General features: G+C 37.8%; 1 protein-coding gene across 1 annotated transcript; it reads right to left on the reverse strand.

The window, feature by feature from the left end:
- Positions 1-216: 216 nt before the first annotated feature.
- On the reverse strand, positions 217-21,413 carry LOC131691651 (ubiquitin-conjugating enzyme E2 L3). Its single transcript, XM_058978214.1, has 4 exons — positions 21,277-21,413; positions 20,971-21,066; positions 620-806; positions 217-555 (listed from the first exon to the last, which is right to left on the reverse strand). Exons 1-4 carry the CDS (start codon positions 21,370-21,372, stop codon positions 404-406), a joined length of 531 nt encoding a protein of 176 aa, XP_058834197.1. The 5' UTR covers positions 21,373-21,413; the 3' UTR covers positions 217-403.
- Between the last annotated feature and the right edge of the window lie 79 nt (positions 21,414-21,492).

The raw sequence follows: 21,492 nt of genomic DNA on the forward strand, positions 1-21,492 counted from the left end.
TGTATGCTAGTTGCTTTTTAGTTTATTCACTTCGTTTGTTAAAGCATGTTGCATAATATGTTATGGGATCGCGTTTGATAAAGGGCAAAGCTTCTTAAAGTTCAACAATAACTTGTTTAACGAGGCAAAGCTAAGGAACGACTCTAAAATGATTTGAAAATGATGAAATATTAATGAAAAACATTTCCATCTAAGCTAGCCAAATAAAAGAAAGGATTCATCTGTTCGAGTTTATTATCATTTGTTTTTGGCTTTCCAACTAGACAGCTTTTTGCCTTGGGTTTATATTAGGTAATTAAAAAAGAAAAAAACTAGATGAATTTAAGTATACACATTTGTAGGTGTGTGTTGTGTGATTTGGATTTGCTTGCTGATGTGTTGAGGATGTATGTAACATTTTAACTTATTCCGGTCGCTTCTCGCTGTGCTTCCTGGTATACTCTTCGGCATTTTTAGTGAACTTTTTACGATCTTTTAGATACTCCTCAGCCAGATCCGCTCTTAGTGGGTGTTCAGGTTCTGGGTCATTTACCAATGCTATGAGAGCTTGAATAACTGTAATAATAGGTAGAATATTTGAGAAATAACAAAGTAATGTAATATTTCAATAGAGTCTAACCTTGGTCCGTCTTAGTTGCAGGTTTCCAGTTTTCTGCACTGATTATTGGTAGGCACACCTGACCCTTTTCGTCTATGTTGGGGTGGTAAATTTTGGTTTTAAACGAAATTTTGGGTGGTTTGAAGGGGTATTCGGCCGGGAACGTAATCTCGATCCTAAAAGCACCTTTGTTATAAGGGGCATTCTCCTAGTGATGGTGAAAATTATCAAGAAAAACAAATTATTTAGCTAAAGACTATCGATAGATACAGGAATTTTTTTCGTAAATGGTAGTTATAACATGTTGTGGAATGTTCTGCCGGAAGAGTAAACGTATGTAAAACAGACATGTACCAGTCCTAGGCATCAGTTTATGTAAAAACAAGAAAATATAAATAGCTATTCATTTTATGCCTCAAGTAACGGCGGCTACAGTAAGTGTTGCTGCCAAGCTTTCGTAGTTTTGGAACAATGATCCGGTGATGGAGTTTGCACAGATTGAACTTCGTGATCATACAAAATTGTACCATATCGACGTCAAGGTCGACCAATTGGAAATGTGCCACGTAAACTTTTTTTTTATGTTTGATTACAGAGGTTTTAACCTTGGTGCCGTTCATAAACCACGTAGACTCAATGGGGGGACGGGAGGAGGAGGGGGGGGTGTCTGGCAAAAGTTTACGTTTGTCTACGAAGGGGGAGGGGGGGTCTTTGAAAAAGTCTACGAAGACTTTTATTTTTTGTTATTCTCGTATTAGTAATAATCACTGAGATTTAAAGAGAGTTGTATTCAAAATATTGGTCTATTCAGCTATGTGTTTTTAGGCAGACACTTCAAAGCTCAGTACACTATTGAGGTAACTAGGGGCAGACACTTCAAAGCTCAGAACACTATTGAGGTCGTTAGGGGCCATACACTAATTACGTAAGGGCATATGGGCGGAGGGAGGGGGGGGGGGTTCAAAATGTCTTACAAATTCTTATCTGAGGGGGAGGGAGGATGTGTCCTTTGTTACGTAATACCATGAAAGAAGTATGAAAAATTAAATCAATAAGAAAAATATTGTTTTCATAAGAAAAGAAACTATTTCTATATTGTGCTATAAACATTTTGAATATCATACAAAATGAGCATTACGTATTGTACATAATGGTCAAGAAAAGGCGGACCTCGAATTGGAGAGTGCTTGCTGCGGCCGAATATGATAGTTAAATTAGTTATGGAATGTTGTTGATTGTTGCCAACATTGGGAGCGGCTTGTCGATGGTTTTGAATGTAGTTACAGCAGTTTCTTGATTCTTGGTGGTACATTGCTCATATCGGAAACTGGGGTCACAATCTGCCTTACAAGTTAGGAAGTGCTGATACCCTTCATGTTGTTAAGCCAACATTCTTGTCAAACTTTTGCTTCAAACCCGTAAGGTATCCAGAAAATTTGCTGTAATGTAATTGTCAGAGATTTTGCAGGCCGAATTTTTCCAGAGTGTGAACTGTATTTTACTTCAAGAAAATTTGAAGATGGGCATTTTGGAGCTATGCGTACGATAAGCGTTATAGTTGGAACTTAGAATAACTCCACGCCACAAGAGGTTATAAATTCTTTTGAGTTTCACATCACAAGAAAGTAGATTCAAAGGAAGTGGAATATAGTGAAGCAGATTATGTGGACCAAATCGGAGTTTCTGAATATCTCCCAAAGGTTATTCTGAAATTTCTACTGGGCGAGATTAGAATGCAAATAAAATTACTGCAGATGATTATAGGTAAGTTTAGTAATGGTTCAATAAGTATCGTTTTTGTATTCTTATTATTAAATAAATTAACAAAATGATTTTTCAATTACGTAAATCAGGATAAGATCTTATGCATGGGGGTTCACCAAAATCTTGCGAACTAAAAGTGAGAATCTGATAGATAATTTAATTGTCTATAACTTTGCTAACAACTAAAAACCGATTTGAAATTATCCGGAAAAGTGGTTTAATATTTTAACGAAGTCTAAGTCTAAGTTAGTTTCACAGGAGTGGTTTGTAAGTCAATTCACACGCACTTTTTATTCGCCAAATAGTTGTTTAGTTAAACAGTGCATTCAGCAGAATTTGAGAGCTTGGAATATATCATCTTTTAGCTGAAAATTATAATTCCAGTTTCCACCTGATATAGGACACAATTAATATTTTTGGGACGAGAAATCTTAGATAAGTGTTAACCAAACTAGTATGATATTTATATTGTTTTCCTAGATGGTTATCTTGTTTATTTGTTGTACCGTCACCAACAGACCCCTTGGCCCCAATGGTGGTTACTTAAACTAATTACATTTTAGAATAGTCATTATTTTAGATTTTATCGAATTCCTTGTCAGGTTGAAGTCAAAAGCCGTCGCCACACTGTTAAACACACGCTGGAGTCCGGTAACAGCGCTCTGGCGCCCATAGTTTGTTCTCCTGAACGGGACTAGCAGAAGAGAGTTATTGCGCAGAGCTCGAACGCGAGCTTGAAGTGCGAGGCGTCCGAGAATTGTAGGGCAATCCACCCTGGCAGACAGTAAGTCCGAGACGAACAGGGCTCGAGAGCAGTCCCTCCGGATGCTTAGAGTATCGAGCTGTATTAACTGACAACGGTTTTCGTAGCTCGGCAGTTGAAATCTGTTTTGCCAAGGAAGATGTCGGAGTGCAAAGCGTATGAACCGGCGTTGGACGGCCCGATTCTGTCGACGCCGTTCTGGTAGTAAGGGTTCCAAACAGCAGAACAATATTCCAGTGTTGAGCGAACCACCGCGCAATAGAGAGATTTTAAACAGTATACGTCCTTGAAGTTTTTCGTTATTCGGAAGATGAACCCAAGCTGTCTTGATGCCTTATCAACAATGGATGATGTATGTCGTTTGAACGTTAGTGCCGAATCCATGGTGACTCCGAGATCCTTGAAGTTAGAGTGTCTTGGAATACTCGAGTCGAAGAGATGGTAGGTTAACTGATTCGGATGGCGTTTCCGCGTGAACGTAACGATTGAGCATTTACTCGGGTTTAAAACCATTCTGTTTAGATCACACCACGTACTAAAGCTCTGCAATTCACTATGAAGATACTTGGCATCTGATTTATCAAGAGTGACCATACGTCCTGGTTTCCCAGGACATGTCCTGGTTTTGCATTGACTGTCCTGGGAAGTCGAGGAAAATGCTTAATTTGTCCTGGTTTTTCTCCTGTAAGCCTAATATATTTCTATCTATTCAGTCTTCGATTTTCACTATGCTCTAGATCACAGTAACGACCGACCGCAACCATAACTGCAACGTATACTCATCCTCAATCGGAATGCGACAAACAAAACTTAATATAGTCGAATCTCCCAATTGTACCTTCCGATGTTTTTTTAATCTCCCAATGGGTACCAGCGCTTCTTCTCGGCTTAAATCGTCATTCAATTCCCTTTGGTACCTCTGAAAAGACACATCGGTATTTTGGTGCTTCTGCTTCTGCTTGAGTTCTCTTGGTAGTGGCTTTTTTCGTCTTACTGGAAATCGATTCCATAAAAAGAAAAATAGCACCTAATCAGTCGCTCTGCTTGTCAACAGTGCAGTGAATCAAACGAACGTTTCTACCTAAAGTCTGCTGTCTATATGTACCGTGCCAGTACTACAAACAAGCAAAGCAATTGAATAATAAATTTCGTCCAAAGCCAGTGTGAACAATAAAGCACCGTTACTTTCATCGATGCGATATCGATAATTCATTTCAAGATGTTTGAAACTCAACAGCAAATTTGCAAATGCAGTTTAGACTAACGGAAGTCGTCGTTATACAAGCTCACCACACTCGTTACTGATAACATTTAAAACTTTGGCTATAACGGAAAGCTACGCAATGTAAGACAACATGCAATACGTCGTTGAGCATGATAATGTTAGGACCAAGATACCCGTTTATATTGACAAAGATAATATTGATATGCGTCTGCACAATCTACACTTGGGTATTATTAATAAATTTATTACAACCGTCATGTCGGAATACGTAACGGTGGAATCCTTGAAATTTAAAACCCGGAGAAAATTTAGGTATTTCCAACGGTTTTTGTTTCGTGAGAATGCGAGTGACCTATTCCTTCATATCTGAACTTTCAATTTAAAGCAAAACGCGTGACCAAATCTCAAATCACGCTGTGCACGTATGAAGGACAGACCCCTGCGTGCCCTACGTTGTTACACAAGAAGACACACTACGAGAAACCATGTACACAAACCTCTAACGAAGCAATATCAACTGCAAGCATACCCATGACACAGCCCTTCATCAACATCAACTAAATCACAAATCACCAAAGTTGCAGCTCAGGCACCAACGAATAGTGGAACAACAGAACGTACGAACGAACGCACAGCGTGAACGATCATTGTGATGTGCCTACTACTTCCCAAACAACTGCCAGCACCACCGATAATAAAGTAAATAACAAAGAACATGGATACGCGATCGTGATCCGTAGGCCCCACAAGCAACTCAAACCAGGTAATCGTGAAAGCTCATACAACATTAGCAGCGAGAATAGCATGAACGATAAACCTAGAGAAAGCAGACTAAGTGATCCACAAGCAACAAGAGGCTATGAAATAAATAGATTTTCAACAAGAAATAAGATCTTTAGGCAAAGTAACAAATCGCGTATGCAAGATCCAATGGATATACAATAAAATTCGATTTATTTATTTTTATTTACACATTGATAATATTAAAAGTTCTACGGCGCAGGTAATGCATTGAGGAGTGTCGAATAAAATGCGTGTGAAATATCTAATGGACGATTAACATGCCTTCATGCCTGGACGCTGAACAGCGACGAATCGCCGAGTGTAGCATCCTACCTCAGTCAAAAAAAATGCTGATGAACAACATAGCAGGGAGTATGTAATGTCGCGCTCAAATACGTGCTGCGAAATTTCAAAATCAGTTTCTTATTTCTGCTTGTATTTAACGAAACCAAAATTCAGAATCACCGCCTCCCTCATTCATTAACTTCCCAATTGACTGAAACTTCATGCAGAATGGAACGCTTGAGTGCAGAGGAAATATAAATTACTTCACCAACTAAAGCATTTATTTGTTTTTATGTGGAAAGTTTGAAGGCAGAAGCTCTCATCTTCTACATATTCGAGCGTACGTGAACTGCATAATCTATATCTGGTGCACTTTTGCTCAATAATCCCTCTCATAGGTAGAATGGAACCTGAACGCGCTGTGTCGGGAGAACGAATGAAGAGCGAAACGAACCAAACATTTCTTTCATCGCGACGTGCATGAATTGAATTTTGTTTTCTTTCAAGTTCACGCAGGGATGTCAATTTTTTCAAGCTCGGGCTCAAACTGATATTATTTACACCAAGCTATCCGCCAGTTTTCATATAACAATCGATTAAACGGAGAAATTTTTGGTAACAACGGTAGGTTTTGCAGCTCTCAAGTCGAGAGATAATGGTTGTCAACGGAGATTGCCAGGCATAGCGCAGGGAAGCTACTTGGGATCACTGATGTTTCTGATTTACGTCCATGTCGTGTTTTTAGTACTGAAAACTCCTCGCCGGTACTGCACAGACCATCTCAGCATTAAACGTTTGCTTATGGTGGTGTAGCAAGAACTGTCACTGTGGAATTCCGATGAAACTTTCTGGCAGAGCTCTTCCTCCCAGACTCCCATAACTTTTTTACTGTCCAAGCTCTGCCTGCCAGACCCCAGAACTTTTTAACTGACGAAAACATGCGGAAAAGGCAATGTCGATTGAAGGTAACGGGGGGAATCAGTACCCTTTCGACTGTCCTGGTTTTTTACTCGTCTGATATGGTCACCCTAATTTATCACGTATTTGTTGAAACATTTTCATGTCGTCGGCAAAAGAAAGGCGGGGTCCTTATAATTTGATGTTGACGTCATTAAAGTAGAGAAGGAATATCACTGGACCGAGATGGCTTCCTTGTGGGATGCCGGATGTAGCTGATAGATGCTGATTTGGAGTTGCCTTCCATCGAGGTAGGAACGAAACCAGCGCAGTAGTTGTCCATGAATACCGAGTTTATCCAGCTTCGCTATTGCGATATTATGATTGATTTTGTCGAAGGCCGCAGATAAATCCATGTAAATAGCATCGGTTTGTAATTCGTCAGCGAATCCATCGAGTACATATGTTGTGAACGAGAGCAGGTTGGTCATTGTCGATCGTTTAGGCATAAAACCGTGTTGGTCGTCTGCAATGTACTGTTTGCAGTGGAAGAAAAGAGGGTCTAAAACAACCACGTCTTGACCCTACGCAACTCCTTGCAAACCTGTTCTACTATATTTATCTTCGAAAATATTCGGAGTTAAACTTTGATACTTTGCAATAATACTCTCAGGTGATACGACTTTTAATTACATAAGAAAAATAAAATATTTTTGGGACGATTTAAATATTTTCGTTCCCTTAATCAAATAAGGCAATTGAGATTATCTTATTATCTTAGAAATATTGAAATTTGTTCACGAAAAGTGAAATTTGTGTGCATGTTTGGTTTGTTATTTTAGTCTAGATCATAGTACACATCGACAGTATTATTTTGTAATTGTTTCTTATAATTTAACAATTCTGCATTGTTGGTGTTGGTCGCACTTCGGCCAAAATTTGAACTAGTTATAGCAATATGTCTTTTTACATATACTTGAATGACTAACCTTGAAAAGAGGTATTCCGCTACACAAACGTTGGAAAGCACCTTGGATTGGTATTAATTGATTTGATCAATCATAGACAAAAAACCGTGAAAAATCTTTCTTTAATATTTAAAAAGCTGGAAATAAATCTGAACGCTAATTTTGAATTGAACATTATAATGTGCTTCTTGCTAAATTCACATTTCCCGCGAATAAAAAAGAATTAAACGTCTATGTAGACTTTTGGCGTGGAGGGGGAGGGGGGGGGGGGGGGTTAGTAAAAGTCTACTAAGATCTATTAGGGGGGAGGGGGTTAAAAATTCGTAAATTTCGGTCTACGTGGTTTATGAACGGTCCCTGAACTTTAATCCGGAACTGGTAAATCTCTTAATGTTGTAGCTTGAGCTTGTGCGACCACCCCTGGCTGCTACTCCGTTATCGATCTGGACTAGCTGAAGTTGCACAGAGAATAATTAGATAATTATGCTTGGGAGTAGCGAAACATCTTACAATGTGCAACTCCTGGCAATCCTAAAGTATTGATCAATACCGGCGCCGACCAGGCCCGAACGTCGATCGCGGAAAAGGAAGGGAAATCGGAAAAGAAAGGGAAGGAATGGTTAGTCCGATACTTGCTTTTACTAGAGGCCGTATATACTACTGCGCACTCCACAAGTATCACAGGAGGAGGATATCAGAGACTAATTGAGACGGCGGACTCACGAGTTTTCCATGGCTCAAGAGGTACTAACTCATGTAGTACTAGAGGTCCCTCGAAATGTCAAGTAGAAAATGCCTCGATAATCAAGCATGCTTTGCTTATCCGACTGTTTTACTTATTGCGTGTTTATTTGTTGCTAACGATTTTTCCAAAAAGAAAATCCAATTATTATATCACTGATCTAGAGCTGAGGAGTGTGTTATTTCCTGCTTTCGATCTTGGAATCTTAACAAGGACTTAATCTAAATATATCTTGCTACCGATAAGGACTATTTCCAAGAATTTCATTCCATCTATGACCCCAAATAGTGTTCACAAAAGGGATTCGACTGCTTGTGTTCAAATCACCATGAGTGACACATTCATTTTATTCAGATACTGAACCTTAATCTAGTTTTAACGAAAGGTGATCTAAACACACACATGGGTGGGCCCTACATTCAACTAAAGGTGTGAGAAAAAATGATCCTTCGCTTTCCTGTCGCAGTTACTAATTGGATTTTTTTTTGTGAAAATCAAGTCTTTTAGTGGGCGAAAAATAGTGCAGTGCAAGCTAGACAACTATTTGTGATAGAGACAATACTGGCATTATCAACTAACTATTACTTATATTTCAATGTTGCGAGCAGATGATAAAATCGACACGCATATAATACAAGTAGGTTTCCTTAGACAAGTTCGATGGGCATGGTTCTCTATAAGACGACTATGCCATATGATAGCAAAACTTATTGTTGAGCTCTCTTTACAAACTGATATACATGTCACCTAAAACCACTCTAGACCGCATAGTAAACGACAAGCGAAAGACGAAACTTGCAACTGAACCCTGCAGGGAACCATAAGGCAACCTTCCGGCAAACTTCAGCGAGACCAACGTAAAATTCTACGTGCCACATTATAGACTTTCAATATTTAATGAGGTTGGACTACAATATTTTTAATGAAGTGAATGCGTGGATCAGTTTTTTACATTTCTTATAATTTTCTAAATAAATGGCATTTGTTTTGCTTCCCATCAATTCATTTTTAATTCGGTTTTTTAGAAATTACGGTAGTACAGTACATATCGCGACATATTACATTAAAAATCTCTTCAGTTAATCAATTCAGTTTTTAACTTTGTTTTTCTTGAATCCGCTAAGAAAAGATTTTTTATTGATTATAAATTACAATATCTTGTCAATTATTTGAACTATTTTCACCTCTTTGCAAGGAATCCCCATTCTTCTAGCCTTTCCATTCCTTTTGCCACCAGCTCGAAGGTTTTTGTTTATTTTTGCTTGCATTTTAATCACTTGACCATTTATGATTGTATTGAGCAGACAGTCGACGAATTTATTCAAGCATGGATAACAAACCGTTGTAATCGACAAATAGTTGTCAAAATCAACGTATTCACGTAATCTTGACTTCACACCCAAACGGCTTTCGCAAAGAAATTGAAAGAATTTTTCTTTGAATGCAGCATGCAAAATCAGACCAATTTCCAAAGCCAGTTGATTTGGATACACGAATCCATCCGTGTTGGAGTAATGTTTTAGTTGACAAAATAAGTAGTTTGTATGACTCCTATGTTCACTATCGTGAGCTAAACTCAATAAATCACGACATTTTCTGTGGATCATTTTAGATACTGCGAACCCTACCACGTAGGTCAAGGCGTTCATCTCAGGTGCATCAGGTGTGTTAGCTGTCGCAAGATCCAATGGTTCAAAGGTGCGAATACGCAAACTTTCGCTGGCATCAAATGCCAGAGGATCATCTTGATCGTAATTAGATGTTTTTGTATGTTCATCGACAATGTTTTTTATGGCACTAGCTTCACAGTTGGAATTGGATATTATGTCCAGGGTCTTCGATATGCTACTGTATTTCAATGCAGCCGCAAACTGATGTGCTGTAGGAGCATCGTTCGCTCCACATGTTCACCTAATGATTGAAAACTCATTTTCTAGTGGATCTTGGCAAATATAGTTCGTACACAAATGAGAAAAATTTCGCTCTTCATGAAGAATTCCCCACAATATACGTAGCCCATTTATGTTGTTTCTAAAACCAGTTAAACACGGAGGATACCGCTGTGTCGCCGTCAGTTGATCTCTCGCTTCTTTCGTTGCCTACAAAATATGTGTTGCAATTGCAAAAAAAATATTTAAACATATATTTTAAATTTGTTACTGTTGCTACATCGAAACATGTCTTCGGCACAAATGTAAGATTTTCTAAAAAAGTGTTCATTCGATCAAGAAACTTCCAATGAACACTGCCTTCAAATATTGCTGCACGGGTTGGCTGGATATAAATGAATATAATATAGAATAATATTAAATTGTTGTACCGAACGATACCTTGATAGAATCTGTTTCGAAACGTGAGTTGAACACGTCGAAAAGAGTATCAATCTGCTCAATGAACAAGGATGTTGCCATTGCCTTCTCGGATAAAATGTTTAGCTTAACATATGCTTCGATGGCCTTAGCTGTTGTTCTGCTAAGAATAGTAGTTGCAAGCTTTACATTCATTTTTGAGAAGGCTGGTAAGTCAATAGCTTTCCTTTTCAACTTGGGCACTAATCGTGGTACATTTTTAATATCAATAGTGAACAAATCTCGAATGTATCGAAATGAAACAATCTGTCCATCAAATAATAAATTTTTCGCAAATAAGTTGTTTCTCACGGACTTGAAAAGGTGGGGATTATCGTAGAATACAACCACACGATGAGTATTTACTGTGAAAACAGGGCTCTCTGTGGTTACCCCTAACTCTTTTGCAGTTTTTATATTCGTAGGATGTTGATCCATTATTAGAGCAACCGGACAAAATTTAGCTTCCATAACCCGACGAACTGCTTCACATATAATCTCCGCCTGACGTTGATAATACAGCACACCATTTGCAAGAAAATATCCGATCGCCTGGAGAATTTCAAAAATATCATTTGTCTAAATTCTCAACATGCCTTTTTAATTTTTGTTCTTGGGGTCTCACCTGCTTATATTTTGTGTTAAGGCTTCTGATCATCACCGTGATAGCCTCATTGGCTAGATTATCGGCATTATTATTTTCACATTCTCTCGAAACGCCATCGTCTACAAATCCGTGAAAACGGTCAGTTTTCGCATGGTAATCTAGTTTTGCTCGGATGGCCATTCCATCAATCAAGATGGCAACAACTTTGTCCTTTTCGGACATGGACATGCCTGCAGTAGCCATACGTCGCAAAATCTCTTGATTGAATCCAGGTAACAGATCAACGGAACGATGCCATCCAGTCACGGTCTTCGGATGTGGCATACACAAAGCGGTTTTTGCGCGAAGATTTCTATATGCCGATCCTGAAGACAGTCTTTGTCGGATGGCTAAATGTCTTGTGTGTACATAGCGTCTTGCGTGTTTGTTTTTAGAGAAATTTGCGATTGACTCTACAAGAACAGGGTTTTGCTTAATAGAATCCAGCAATTTCTTGTCTTCGATAATTAGTTCATTTTTTTCCTTCAATTTTACTTTAAGCAATCGATTTTCGTTGATTTTTGTGTTCAATGATTGTTTTCGTCTGTTACAGAGTCGTTTCAAACTACGGCGCACTTTCCGCTCGCTTCTCAACATTTTCTCCAGAATTTCAACCTTAGTTTTTTCAGATTCGTACATTGCTCGAAACGTTAGTGAAGACTCGCTTGTTGAATCAACATTCATTATTAAATTAGGGGAACCAATAGCTTTTGCTGTCAAAAGTAAAAAAAGATTGGAATTGGATGATTTGCAAATTGTGTGTTTAAAATTTAAAGAAATAAATCGCAAATCACATTTAAAAGATGCCATTGTGTTAGAATAAGGATTCTTGAGACACATAGTCGTTGTACATGAACTGGCTAGTATAGGACATTAAAATTAATACAATAATTTTCACCTGAATTTTGGTTTCGGGTCAACTCAATATTTTCAATTATTCGTGGCTGAGAGTTTTCAGGCAACCCCCCAATCGGAGAAACTGTTCCATGGCATTTCCTCATCTCAATATTCTTACTTTCCTCATCAACATATTGATCATCATCCAATATAAGCCATTCTTCCTCCAACGTTTCATTTAACTGATCAACGCTGTTATCATTTGTTTCATATAATCTATAAGTCAATTTTGTATTTGTATTAATCATTCAAAAATCAAATTTACCTTCGGTTCTTTGGACAATTTTTCGGTTTCATTATAGAAGGGAAAGCATTTTTCTTCAACCTGTATTTATGTTAATATATTTTCAGAATATCACAAAACTATACAAAATTACCCTCTTGAAGGATCAAAAGCGTTCCGAAAACAGGACTCCTCGAAATGAATCGAGCATATTCGTCGATGTCCTAGCTGACCTCGCAAAGCTGTGATTTCAAGCTCCAGGGATTCGCAGTATTCCACCCATCTAGAACAACTAAATTAGAAATAAATACGCTCTTAAAGTTGATTATTTCGCCAGAACTACTCAAATTAAATTAATGCTTACATTTGTTGATCCTCTGGGAACTTATGAAGTGAGATTTTACTTCCATTCTCCCAGCCGGAACAATTTTTCACCGCGCAAATTTTCCCCATTTTTGTTTCGATCTAATCTATTGCATTAGGTAAACAACATTCCAAACTAGTTACTAAGCAAACAGAATGGGTGTAGCAACGATCAATAAATAAACAAGTACTGCTACCAACTTTACCGAAAAAAAATCAGGTAACTTGATTATTTTGTCAATATTGGCAGAACTGAAGGGACCGTGCTCCCTCTGCTACTTCAAAAGATCTAGTACACAACGTGCCATAGAATTTTGAGTGTTTGTTCGTGAGTTGGTAGTCTCGATTAGTCTCTGAGGATATTTTTGTTAGTAAGAGTATAGAAGTTGGATCGCTTCTTCTTTACCGACGCCAGAGAGGTGACTTCACTCACTATCTGGACTAGATATCGATCCACCAAACTCATAGATCGGGAAATAACGGCTTTACTTCCCTTCCGAAGAAAGACGTGACCACAGATTTTTTCACCTCAGAAAAATCTCAACGACCTCGGCTGGAATTGAACCCAGTCAAATTGGAATGAGTGGCGGTCACGCTTACCGCTCTTAATTGTTATTTACCTACAACATTTGCTAGGTAACCTGCGGAGACATTTTCCTCGTGCTGTACTGAACGCATATGCGGTGACATGTTCGTCGATAGCGAATCTCAACTGCTTGTAATTAGAAATATTCTTACTGATTTCACAGCTGTTTCGGGAGCAATACTCAACACACTGAAAATTAACGCCTTAAAGATCGGCACATTGAATATGACACCACATATCACACCAAAATTATGTTACAGTTGTTAGTATTTTTACTGACTTTCAAACAGCTCAATCAGTAACCAGTTCGGTTGTTTTTTTTGTTGAACGCTTGGTAAACTTTGTAGTGAACATTCAACTGCCAAAAATTACTGACTACTCACCACTTAATACCGAAGCTCGGTAAAATTTACAAAAACAATCCGTAAATAGGAAAACGCAATCAGCTGTAAAATTGTACAAATCGTCCGGTAACTTTCACCGAAAAACCGCGAAATATACGAAACTGATCGGTAAAGAAGCATGCTCCTAAAAGTTTGTATTTCATTGCATTTATTGCCTGTAAATTTGTTGTCCATTCAGCGAGTTAGATAAAGATGATTCTTTCAAACATATTCCAAGTTGAAATAGGGTAACCAACCTAATTTGGACCCCTACATATTTTGGACCCTGTTAATGTAGTTGCCTCCTACACTGCCACGTTTCTCTGCATTTGTTTGGTTTGATGCAGCAATTACATTCCTTGGGTTGTCTATTAAGTTTCAATATCATTAGTTCATCTCTAGTTGTTTAAAATTCAACAGAATCCACAGTTTTCAAAAGTATCACCGAAAACGTTTCATGTTTCAACGATAGCCAAGATGAACCGGTGGAAATGATACATTTTCAAATTGGATTTAAATGTACAATTATAATATTTTTTATCGATTTAATTAGTTTGTCTGATTTGTTAGTAGGCATGTTACGTGTTTGAAAAGGTTTCTTCGTAATGTTTTATCTAAAAAATCTTAAATAAATGGTGTCCACAATATGTCTTGAAAAATTGATATCAACTTATTTTGGACATCCCTCAATTTTCTTTCTTGACAGCTATTTGTTTATCGAGTTAGAATAATCAAAAAGTGAAAAATTTGCTCTTTTTGGTCAAATTATTTAAAAATGTTCAAACCAATGGATGTCGAAAATCAAACAATTGAGGAACATTTTATTGAAGACTATAATGTGACCAAAGAGGAGACTTCTGAAATCCATGTTGAAGAACATTTGTAGTTCGAATTTGTTGAATTCGACGAGCTATATGTTGACAAATCTAAGAGACATATCACAGCTAAATAATGATAATAAGAGTGTGCTTGCTGAATTCCTAGAATCTCCTGAAACACTCACACGAACAGGAACATCACGATTCAAGCGACGTAGTCCTGCTGTTTTAACATTGCGCCGAACAGTTGAATACCACAAGGCGAAAACTGAATAAAAAATGAAAGTAAAGGAAGAGAAACAAAGAAAAACTGAGTTTAGAAAGAGTAACAAGAAACCACCTCGTAAACAAAAGAATTAAAAATTAATAGTTAGTACAAGAAGATTCCTGACGAACTTTGAACCTTGATTTATCATCCGCTTGAGGATGTTACTCCATAATACTGCTACAGATGAATTGTTACACGAAATATATTATTGTTAACTCTATTGCATAACATATAATGCTGCTTTAAGTCTGCAGTAACATAATTGTACCGAAAAATTTTCTATTTCTCAAAATGATAGAACTTAAAAATACTTCATGCAGTCAGCCTTCCATAAAAAGATTAATGTACCATTTTTGATTGGCAGTCACTGATTTGCTTATGTTCTTTTTTCATGCATTAAATATACTGCAAAGAGAACGAGTCAGTAGGTCTGTTTAGTAGAAAAAACTTCACTGTTTCTAAAATATAGTCAGTCACATTCAGTGTGTCCAAAATATGCTTGGAACACTGTCCAAATTAGTGTGGAAGGGTCCGAAATGTTCAAAATTCATGCTGTGAAGAAAAGTCATTTTCGAGTTTATGTCAATGTATAAAACATCCATTGATAGTTTTCTTTCAAGAACAGTAATTTTGGAGCAGACTCGTGCATGTATTGCGTTAAAAAACATAGGCAAGCAAATATTTTTTGACGTTCACGTAATTTCACTTCCTCTAGGGGTCCAAAATTGGTTGGTTACCCTAGAGAACAATAAAAAAAAATATTTAAGACGCATTAATTTTGCTCCTGCCGTCGTTAATGTTCCAATACCCATCAACGCGGAAATAAGAAAAACTGATTAGCGCTGGCTTGACGCTAAATCTCTAAAACTAAACCACGCCAGACATATAGCTAGAACCAACTTTCCCGTAAAACCTGTGTAAACATTTAAATGAAAATACGTTGAAAATCCCCATCGCATACAGGTTTGCATGCGCGAGTCACCATTGTGTCCAAGTTTGCACACAAGTCCCGTATAACGATTATGGCCGATCGAAGCTCCAGCCAGCTGCAAGTTGCTATTTGCTGTTGTCATTTCAAAGCGACAGTTCGACGTCAACATTTCATAAAGCATTATATACAATATGCTCATATTGAAAAATTACCTCGTATTTTATATTCCCATTTATGAACAGGAGCTTGATTTAAGGGCCAAACAACTCAATGCCGTTTAACCATGTTTTCCGAATAATATACCAATTTATTAAAAAAAAAATGTATTTTGAACGATTTTTGCAGATAAATGTTTTGGTCCCTTTTGAAACATCGCACTGGTTTTGTGCCCTCTCCCATAATCCCTTTTCGGCGAGACGTTAGCTTATAGTGCGTGCGGGTGAGCCCTTTTGTTTACAGCAAATGATTATGTGCCTTTTTTTATCCCTTTCTTGGTGTTGGGATGTTTTGTTCCCTTTTCAACTATAGTCTTTTTCATTAAGAAAAGGGCCCATAAACAATTTTTTTCCGTTTTGTTGTTTGGTGTATATAAACCGTTAATTTTTGATGGGAATTGAAAGGGAACATAAGCAAAACAAGTTATTTTGCTTATGTGTATTTTCAATAATCTATTATTTCGCCAACAGCCAGGCTTCAGAATCGGCTTATTTAAGGTATGTATAAAGCTATGTTAGTGTCCATTTGAAGTAAGTATTGACCGGAATTGTTTACGTTTTGTTTATCGGCCCATTAAAAATGTTCTTGTTGCAATTTTATTTCTTACACAAGAGAGAAAACTTTACTTGTATGCCAGTTCTCAGCGACCACACTTTGTGTTTCAATCGAACGACTGATCAAACGTGATGTACCTTCCGAGCAGAAGTTCTGTTTATGCCGATAAGACACAGTGAAGCCGAAACTTGCCTTGTGTCCAGACACCTTCGATCATCATATATCTGCTATGAAACAAATTTCTATGTGGCATACTATTATAATTTCATTAGTTTTCACATGATATCTATGCGTGACAGGTAATTTTTATGTGCTACTACAAGTTGCAAAAAATATGTGTGAAATCAATATATTCAATATAACGAATTTTCTCGGTGAACATTTTCGACTGTTATTGTTATGAAATGGAAGATTTTGTATATACCGCACAAGAAAATGAAAATTCATTAAAATTCAGTACAGATTTAGACAATTTGTACATTTGGCCCATTTGACAGGTATATCCCGGAATCAAAACAATGATATTCCAACCACTGATGCCAGCGACAATCCTAATCTAGTGTTCTGTATCTACTAGGTCGACGGCTTTTACGTCATCAGGAGGACTGGATATGCCCGGTTTTCCAAAATCAATCTAGACATACTCGCAGCATATTTTCAAAGAATTCTCCTTAATGTTATTGTACATGACAACTGTTCCAGCAAACGCTAAGAATATAGATAATTATAAGTTTTATGCTATATGGAACTAGTTTGTAACAATCAGGACAATAAATGTTTTTTTATCCGTTTATTGGCAACTAGAGTCGAGGGTTGTGGCTGACGGACGAAACTATGGTGCCTTGAACACAGGCAACGTAGATCCAAGGCTATCATTGAAATGATAAGTTCTGCGTTTGAGATGCACTTCCCCCGGTTGCCGGACGAAAACCTGTAATTATTGCGTGTGACATGTAAAGTCTAATTATGAGTCCTGTGGTGGTGTGTGCGTGGAAGGTGTGAGTTTTAGCGTTCGAGTCCAGGGGTGCATATCTGTCTGTTGGCCTGGATAGTGTGATCCCGAAGGGATCGAGCGTTTGTATGTTAACGTATTTGTTGCTTGCGCTAGCGTGTGCGTAACTTCGCGTGCATAAAATCGATGTTATAACCATGTGGCCATTCGCACATTCGCATGTATTCATGAATGATTGCGCGCGGAACGTGAGTCTAATGCTTAATTTTCGGTGATAGATGTTAGAAGAGTCAGTTTATCACTAGAGTTCCCGGTCATGTCGCCGTGGAACGTTTTGTCTAGTGAGTATGAGCGTCATTGTTTGATTGGTCCAACTGAAGGTATGAGTCTAGGCTTCTATAACCGAGGATAGACTTCCGGTTCATAATCGCGCGAGCGGTAGGTTCGCTTTAAAATAGGTTTGTGTTATCACGAAGGAAACGAGCGTTTGTACGTTTGGAATGGGAGAGATTGTGAGTGTATATGAGAGAATATGCAATTAGGGATCATCCATGAATGATGCAGCATTATATGGGGGAGGAGGAGTTTTGTATTTTGTGATGATGTGTGATGACAGGGGGGTGAAGGGTCATGTGCATGCTACGTAGCTTTTTTAAAGGGGAAAAACTAACATCGTTTTTTTTTTTAATTTTACGGTGACAAGGGGGGGAGAGATACCGTCAAGCTACGTAATTACCAGGGGGTACTTAGAGGTTTGTGACGAAATGCTACGATGGGGGAGGGGGTGTTAAAAATTGCTCAAAAATTGCTACGTCATTTATGGACGGTCCCTTGTTTGTGTTAGTGAGTGTTAGTATGAGTCTAATTTAGGATATAGTAATAAAAGGGTTCATAACATTCCGAATAAAGAAATAAGATGCAAAGAGATTAACTAGAAGTGTATAAATTGACCGATATTATTTTTGTATGCATCAGTACTGCCCATAATCGCAAGTCAGTCCCATGTTCTTTGGGATTCCCTATCTACATGGGACTGACTTGCGATTATGGGCAGAGTAGTGGAAAAGTAAACTAATAGAACTACAATAAAAACTGGATTTCATCATGCTTTGCTGACCGGGAATGGATGATTCACGTGCGTCGGTAAACTAATTGTACCTTAATTTACCCATCCAATCTTCCCGAATAAATAGAATCGAGTGTACATAATGAACACTGGAATTACCCTCTATTCTATCGTATGCGCCAGTTCTACATCAATTCTCTGATCCAGCTGTCACATATTCTCAGACGAACACACACAGATAGACAAACGACTAGCACATAACCATTGTACACTAGTACTAAAACTAACTAATAGGTTTCTACATCTACATTTCTTTATTTATTTTATTGACCTGTGCACGATGACGAAACTGACCAATAAATCGACACGCAATGACCCCCACTATGAGCCCACAAACACTACCATTAAGCTGTTGAACAATATTTGCAAACACAACCCACAGAAAAGGCCAATCCACCAGCCTACCCCGCCAATGTGCACAGGCTGATAGCTGACTGTAGGTTCGGGCTGGTGCGGAGTACGAAAAAAACACAAAACATAAAAAAGGCCCATAAGCCATCCGGTCTCCTAATTGCACCACTATCGAGGCGTAATGCAATAACCATCTTAAAGCAGTTGTCTGTCAGGTGCTGCTTGATGGTGTTTGCAACACCGTCAAACCAGCTATAACTTTTGATTGAGGTAAGATTTGCTCACAAAGCAAGAAAGATTAATAAATGTGACTATTGTCTTTCATTTGAGTATTAACAGTTACAAGGATCAGCTCTAGAACTGAAGTTATTGGAATTAGTCTGATTGGATTCCGGTGGAGCAGTGCTGCCAGGAACAGTTTACGTTGACGACGGAAAATGATTTTTTCATATATCTTCGTTATGTTGCAATATTATTGAAAACTGACAAAGCTTATCAATTTAGACTGTCTTTAGCTACATTTTCCACGCAATTGGACTATTGTGTGTTCTAGGAAAATTGTATTGAGCATTAGAAGGTAAAAATTAAGAAGCTCCTCGCACTGCGAGAGAAGTACCTATCTTTACGAAAGAAAAAGGTTTTTCGTGTTTCTTGATTCCTCCGTTTTCGAGGAAAAAAGTTTTGAAGCCCTACATGCACTAGAAAAAAGTTGGGCATGAAAGGGTTAAGGAATGAATAAGTTGTTAAACCCTTCCAATGTATATCATCGGTGCTTAATATCCTCATCTAACAGTGAGATATTGCTAGCGGCTTTATTGTTTACCGATCTCCGAAACCCTGAATAGAGGAGCCGCGAATTTGTCGTCGACTTCACATGTGCTCAACAGGATCTCTGCGATGCTCTCTTTATGTAGCGTTTCTTCAGTTAATCATAGTAGGTACCTGCTTCTATCTATAGAGCATCTCTCATTTTCTCAAAATAGAACCAATTATTTTCTCGGATTTGTTCCATTCATCTATGGAGTGTTTTAGTAGTCACTCTTGAAGTTTGTCTACTCCAAACTAAACTTTCTTTCAAAATTCTGGCTTTTACTGCTTTACTGGCCTTTACTATTCCTGGGCAACATAATGGATGACGATGGAGATGCATCCAACATAGCATTTCTCAGATACGCAGTTAATGTAACATGAACCGTTGTCGCATCGGTCTTAAAAATTGTCGGGCTCCTTAACCGATATCAATAGCGTTCTCTATGCGGTCATTTCGTCAAAATGACAGTTCCCATCGTATGCGTCACGGATTTAAATTCGTGGTATCATTACTTTATATGACCGTTGCTTTTCCACATTCTTTCTGGAGAACGGAGAAACTGACACCAGCAATTCTTACATACGGTGTGACTATAGTCGTCGCTACTATCCTCGCTTGCATTATATTATTTTGCTACTACCGTAGCACCAGGCTGATCTATAACGAATGGATATTGAAATATGACCTAATAGAAATAAACAAACGTATTGTTTAAAAAATTGCAATATTAACTCTTCTATTATGTCTTGCATGATAAGATGACCGGTTGGCTCCGGGTATCGATAGTTTATTTGATGCAAGAAAACTTTCTTATTGCTATCCAACTCTCCAAATCAGGTGATGAGTAATCTGTGTTTTGGTAAATATTTTGCAAAGAAATTTCAGATCAAAGCAAATATTTGCATGAAAAATAATATTCATACTAGAGTCAAGTAGGATTTACAAAAACACACGACAAATATTGTAAACCTCATCTACCTGCAGAAACTGAAAAAACGTTGATCGTGTTTACCTTCTTCTTTACGACGCCGCTAGTCAGAACATTAGGAGCGTTATTTAAGATATATTGACTAAGTCAATTACTCAAGTCTTGATTGGTGAAAATTACTCTACATTTAGTTTCTATCGTAAAGAAACAAATGTTAAAGTATAAAACGCTCAGTAACGTAGCCACACAAATAGCTAATCTTGCACACACCTGACATTGACATACTAAAATAGCTTAACCTTCAACTCTAAGCCATCTGTGGTGTTGCCGGCAGTGAAGTGCAAGAACTGTTCAACTCAAGTAATGGGATTAAAATTATCATTTCCGCAATCAACCTATCGAAAATGAGTCATTTGCGTGCGTTTCATAACTCACAATAGAATCCAAGTCAGTCTTTTTCTATCGTCTTTGCCATTCTCTCATATTATACCCACTTTGTATTGCTTCACTAAAATGACAGAATCAAACTATTCTGATACTTACCGGTACGATCAATCCCGACCATAACAGAAGGTTTCCTTCATCTACGACGATATCTCTAAACGATCTCAACCCGGACGCACGAATATCCGCCAATTCCTGAAATAAATTTCGTAGATACATTATCCTCAAGAAACAGGCTCAGCGAATCAAAATAATTGAAACAATCTTTTTCGAATGTTTGGGGAGAAATTCAGGAAAAATACATTTACTTTCAGCTATGAAAGGAAACCAATATCTTTTGCTTCATTTTGCAATTAAAAATCTGTTAAAAGTCACAGAAAAACGCTAATTTTCAAGGAAAATTACCTTTTGAAGTCTTCGTGTAGCTGCCATTTTGGACGTAACTCGAATAAAAAATATTCTTACGTTTGACGTTTCAGTCTTCAATCTCTCATACTTCATTGGTACACTCCGTTTTACCGACACCGGTATGGTGTAAAGTCATCGAAATAACTCAGGTACCAAATCCATCGAAGAATCAACGACCTCCTAATATTCGAATCAAAACTCGTCGAAATGACA

The sequence above is a fragment of the Topomyia yanbarensis genome, chromosome 3 (assembly GCF_030247195.1).
Source record: "Topomyia yanbarensis strain Yona2022 chromosome 3, ASM3024719v1, whole genome shotgun sequence".
Taxonomy (NCBI): Eukaryota; Metazoa; Arthropoda; class Insecta; order Diptera; family Culicidae; genus Topomyia; species Topomyia yanbarensis.

Excerpts from the sequence above, each read along its gene's own strand:
- LOC131691651 (XM_058978214.1), bottom strand. The coding sequence starts at position 21,372 with ATGAAGTATGAGAGATTGAAGACTGAAACGTCAAACGTAAGAATATTT. Across the intron at positions 807-20,970 it reads GGTCGGGATTGATCGTACCG|GAGAATGCCCCTTATAACAA; the intron begins GTAAGTATCAGA and ends CACCATCACTAG. Across the intron at positions 556-619 it reads TGCAACTAAGACGGACCAAG|TTATTCAAGCTCTCATAGCA; the intron begins GTTAGACTCTAT and ends CTATTATTACAG.